Source organism: Peromyscus eremicus, chromosome X, assembly GCF_949786415.1.
Source record: "Peromyscus eremicus chromosome X, PerEre_H2_v1, whole genome shotgun sequence".
Classification (NCBI taxonomy): Eukaryota; Metazoa; Chordata; class Mammalia; order Rodentia; family Cricetidae; genus Peromyscus; species Peromyscus eremicus.
This window is the reverse complement of record NC_081439.1, coordinates 133,608,783-133,613,469: the sequence shown is the minus strand read 5'-3', so window position 1 is coordinate 133,613,469 and position 4,687 is coordinate 133,608,783. Positions and strand designations below refer to the sequence as shown.

The 4,687-nt window shown below is 53.4% G+C and overlaps 1 protein-coding gene across 1 annotated transcript; it reads right to left on the bottom strand.

Annotated features, from left to right (window-relative positions):
* Window positions 1–2,677: 2,677 nt before the first annotated feature.
* On the bottom strand, window positions 2,678–3,989 carry LOC131899688 (histone H2A-Bbd type 2/3-like). The gene has a single exon (XM_059251172.1). The coding sequence runs from the start codon at window positions 3,246–3,248 to the stop codon at window positions 2,868–2,870; it is 381 nt and encodes a 126-aa protein (XP_059107155.1). The 5' UTR covers window positions 3,249–3,989; the 3' UTR covers window positions 2,678–2,867.
* Window positions 3,990–4,687: the final 698 nt, after the last annotated feature.

Below are 4,687 nucleotides of genomic sequence, written 5' to 3'. Positions count from 1 at the left end.
CTACTACCTGCTGCTGTTGTTGCTGCTGCTGGCTGGCTCTGGGTTGCTGACCCGCCCATCCGCCCCAATCTATCCACCGAGCATCAGTTCATCCCGCCCAAACTTTGCCACAGACAGCCCTGCGAGGCTGGTCAGCCTCGTCCTTTCCTTCTCCCTGTTGTGCTCTTATTAAAGCTTTAGTTCGAGAACCCCATAGGTTTGCTTCCCTGGCTTTTCCTTTGGCACGGGGTGGGGGCGGGCCTAGTTGGAGGAACACAGCGGGTGGGAGTGGTGCTGGGGTGCGGGTGACCTACAGGCTGGTTTCCTTAGTTTTTCCTTTGGGCATGAGGTGGGAGTGAGTGGAAGGTAGGGGAAGAAGGTCAGGGTGGCCTAGTGCGGCAACACGGTGGTGTTTGGGGTGCAAGTGTTAGCGGATTCTGTCGTGTTTCGTGGCATTTCCTTGCAGGGTAAGAACACAACGCAGCCAAAAAACTAACAGCGGGCAGGGATGGTGGAGGAACAGCCGCTTTGGAGGGAGACAAGGAGGACCTGGATGGGGGTACCCAGGATACACCTCTTGGCCCTGAACCAGCCTGGGCCAGCCTGGCCAGCTGCATCAGAAGGATGGCCTTCTCATAGGAGACCACAGAGCAGAGACGACCCACGTGCAAAGGCACGCCTTTCGGCTAGGGACACAGATGTAGAACAGTGAGTGGCATGTGGGGCCTAGGGTCATGGAGGATTATGACTCATTATTAACCTTTATTAATCATTATTAATCAGCAAGATCTGCCAGAAGGCTGCCTTGGCAATGGCTGTAAATGATGTGAAAGCTAGCAATGGCTCCCGCCAGGCCAGGGCCAGTTCTAGCCTGCACAGGCTGGTCTCGGGTTTGTGGAGGCCACAAGGGTCCCCGTGCTAGGCCCCGCACCACACACAGTCATTTGCATACTTGGCGGACACCGGGCCCCGCCAGCCCCTCAATCAGCGTCACCCAGGCCCCGCCCCCACAGGCTGTTATTTACATACGGGTCCTGTGGCCAGATACCATCCGACCTCCCTGACTAGGTTACCGCAGTGGCCCTGCGGGCCTCATCAGCTCTCTTTGCATATCACCGTGGTAACGGGTGAGCGCTGGGGCGCCTGCTGCAGCCACAGCGGAGAGGGAAGTGACGCAGCCCTATCCCAGTTTGGTGGTGGCTGTGCCCGCCCACTCGCACCAACCGGAACGTAGGAAGCGCGGCTGGCAGCTGGTGGCCAACAGAAAGGTGGGCACAGTGACTGTGGTGACCTGTCTTAGATGCCTTGGACTTCTTGAGATACCTGGCAGCCATGTCTTTGTTTCCGTGAGTCGTTAGGACTAAATTGTTAGGCTTGTGTTCTGTAACCCCACCTATTTTATCCGCCAAATCCACAATTTAAAACCCCCTCACCCTGAGCTACAAAAGCATTGTCTGTCCTCTTCACATCGAATGCTGACCTCATGCAACCCACCTTGCGGGGTGTCAACCTGTCTACAGAAATAAAAGGCTGTTTTAGTTAACTTGGCCAAGAATATTTGGGCGGGTGGTCTTTCTCCCACCGTGTTTGGGATTAACAGACTCTGGGCAGGGCCACAGCATCCCATTGGAAGCTCGTCTTGAGATTGTTGGACACCTGCCAGAAGCGGTCCAAGAAATCCTAAAGATCAGAGTTGCACCACAGATCAGGGCCGCCACCCAGACTGGGATAGGGCTGCGTCACTTCCCTCTCCGCTGTGGCTGCAGCAGGCGCCCCAGCGCTCACCCGTTACCACGGTGATATGCAAAGAGAGCTGATGAGGCCCGCAGGGCCACTGCGGTAACCTAGTCAGGGAGGTCGGATGGTATCTGGCCACAGGACCCGTATGTAAATAACAGCCTGTGGGGGCGGGGCCTGGGTGACGCTGATTGAGGGGCTGGCGGGGCCCGGTGTCCGCCAAGTATGCAAATGACTGTGTGTGGTGCGGGGCCTAGCACGGGGACCCTTGTGGCCTCCACAAACCCGAGACCAGCCTGTGCAGGCTAGAACTGGCCCTGGCCTGGCGGGAGCCATTGCTAGCTTTCACATCATTTACAGCCATTGCCAAGGCAGCCTTCTGGCAGATCTTGCTGATTAATAATGATTAATAAAGGTTAATAATGAGTCATAATCCTCCATGACCCTAGGCCCCACATGCCACTCACTGTTCTACATCTGTGTCCCTAGCCGAAAGGCGTGCCTTTGCACGTGGGTCGTCTCTGCTCTGTGGTCTCCTATGAGAAGGCCATCCTTCTGATGCAGCTGGCCAGGCTGGCCCAGGCTGGTTCAGGGCCAAGAGGTGTATCCTGGGTACCCCCATCCAGGTCCTCCTTGTCTCCCTCCAAAGCGGCTGTTCCTCCACCATCCCTGCCCGCTGTTAGTTTTTTGGCTGCGTTGTGTTCTTACCCTGCAAGGAAATGCCACGAAACACGACAGAATCCGCTAACACTTGCACCCCAAACACCACCGTGTTGCCGCACTAGGCCACCCTGACCTTCTTCCCCTACCTTCCACTCACTCCCACCTCATGCCCAAAGGAAAAACTAAGGAAACCAGCCTGTAGGTCACCCGCACCCCAGCACCACTCCCACCCGCTGTGTTCCTCCAACTAGGCCCGCCCCCACCCCGTGCCAAAGGAAAAGCCAGGGAAGCAAACCTATGGGGTTCTCGAACTAAAGCTTTAATAAGAGCACAACAGGGAGAAGGAAAGGACGAGGCTGACCAGCCTCGCAGGGCTGTCTGTGGCAAAGTTTGGGCGGGATGAACTGATGCTCGGTGGATAGATTGGGGCGGATGGGCGGGTCAGCAACCCAGAGCCAGCCAGCAGCAGCAACAGCAGCAGGTAGTAGCTAGCGTTGACGTCGACGCCCATGACGGGGGCGACCAGCCGGGGCCACCTGGGAGATGGTGGCGAATTGGAACAGTTCGCTGAGCAGCGTGTTATTGTAGACAGTCACGTCCAGCAGCTCCGGGGTGATGAGCCTCTGTGCGCCTCGGCGTTGGGCCTCATTGCCTGCCAGCTCCAGCAGCCTGCGGGTCAGGAACTCCAGGATGGCAGTCAGCAAGATGGGCACCGTTTCGCTCAGCCGCCGGGCATGGCCGCTCTCCCGAAGATGGTGTTCCACCAGGCTCACAGAGAAGGTCAGCTCGGCTCTGGAGGTGCGGGAGCGGCGAGACGACAACGACGACGACGACGACCCTCGACGGCTGCCCTGTCTGGTCCTGGGCATGCTGGCCTCGGAGTGCGACCTCACAGGCTGGTTCTGCTCCACCTGGCTGCTCTCTGCTGGCCTGCTGGGCTCTGGGCCTCCAGGCTGATCCCAAGGGCCCCCTCTGCGTCTGGCTGCAAGTATCCTAACGACCCCTCATTGGTCGAAGTCCACTAGGGTTGCTGTGGTCACCTCAACACTTTGGCCAGGTGTCTTCGGTTGCTCTCCATCTCATTTTTTGAGACAGGGTCTCTCACTGAACATGGAGCCCGCTATTTCAGATAAACTGGGTGGCCAACAGGCCCCAGGTATCCACCTGTTTGTTCCTGCACACCTCTGCCACTGCTGGGGTTACAGGTGAAGTTGCCGTGCTCAGCTTTTATCTGGGTGCTGGGGATTTGAACTCAGGTCCCTGTGCTTGCACAGCCACCACTTTACTCACTGAGCCATATCCTCCACCCAGGCAGTGGGAATTTAAAATTTTCTCCTTGATTTCTTCAATGACTCATTGTTCCCCCAGAGGTGTATTGCTCAGTCTCCAAGGGTTGCTGACCAGAGATCTGATGCTATTCTTTAGTGTGGTGTTTGCTTTTGTTGCTGAGTTGGGATTTTTTTTCCCCTTACAAGTTTGCTTGAGTCAGAATCTCACTATGTACCCCTGGATGGCTTGGAACTTGCTGTGTAGACCAGGCCAAACCTCCAACGTACAGCAAGCAATCTTTCTCACCCTCTGCCCTGAGTGCTGGGATTACTGGCATGCACCACTATTCCCAGCCCTTACAACTTTTAATGGTTTTTATTGTTGTTGTTTGTTTGTTTGTTTGTTTTTGCTTTGTATTTTTGACATCTTGTATATGATATGTTGTGGAGAGGTTTGTCTCTGATTATGAGTATTTGGAGTTCTAAATGCCTCTTGCGTTTGGATGTCCATTTATTTCTTTAAGTTTGGGGAAATTTCCATCATAGTTCCACTGAATAAATTGTCTTTGCCTTTAGATTTTTATTTCAGCTCCTTCTACCATGTAGATTCTTAGATTGGGTCCCTTGAACATGTGCCAGAATTCTTGAAAGACTTGGTCATGCTCATTATTGTTGTTTTTTTCTTTATTTATGCCTGAATATATTATTGTCTCAACCAGCCTTCCATCCCTGAAATTCATTCTTCTGGTTGGTCTTGTCTGTTGATGGTGCGTTACACTGTGTTTTTCATTTGATTGATTCATTTCCAACACTTCTGTTCTTTTTTCTATTTTCCCTCAGAGTCTCAATTTCCTTGTTGATTTTTTTTTTCCTCCATGCTGCAAGCCGCAGGAAAATGTAATGGAATTCAGCTACTATCACAAAAGCTACTACTTGGAAAAGTCAAGGACTTTTCCGAAAGTCAAGCCATGGCTTAAGAAATCTTGGTGATATTTTAGCTTTTGTATATATATATTAGCTGGTTCCTAAAATGATTTTCT

What these genes read in the sequence shown, in the direction of transcription:
- LOC131899688 (XM_059251172.1), bottom strand. Translation starts at nt 3,248, where the DNA reads ATGCCCAGGACCAGACAGGGCAGCCGTCGAGGGTCGTCGTCGTCGTCG.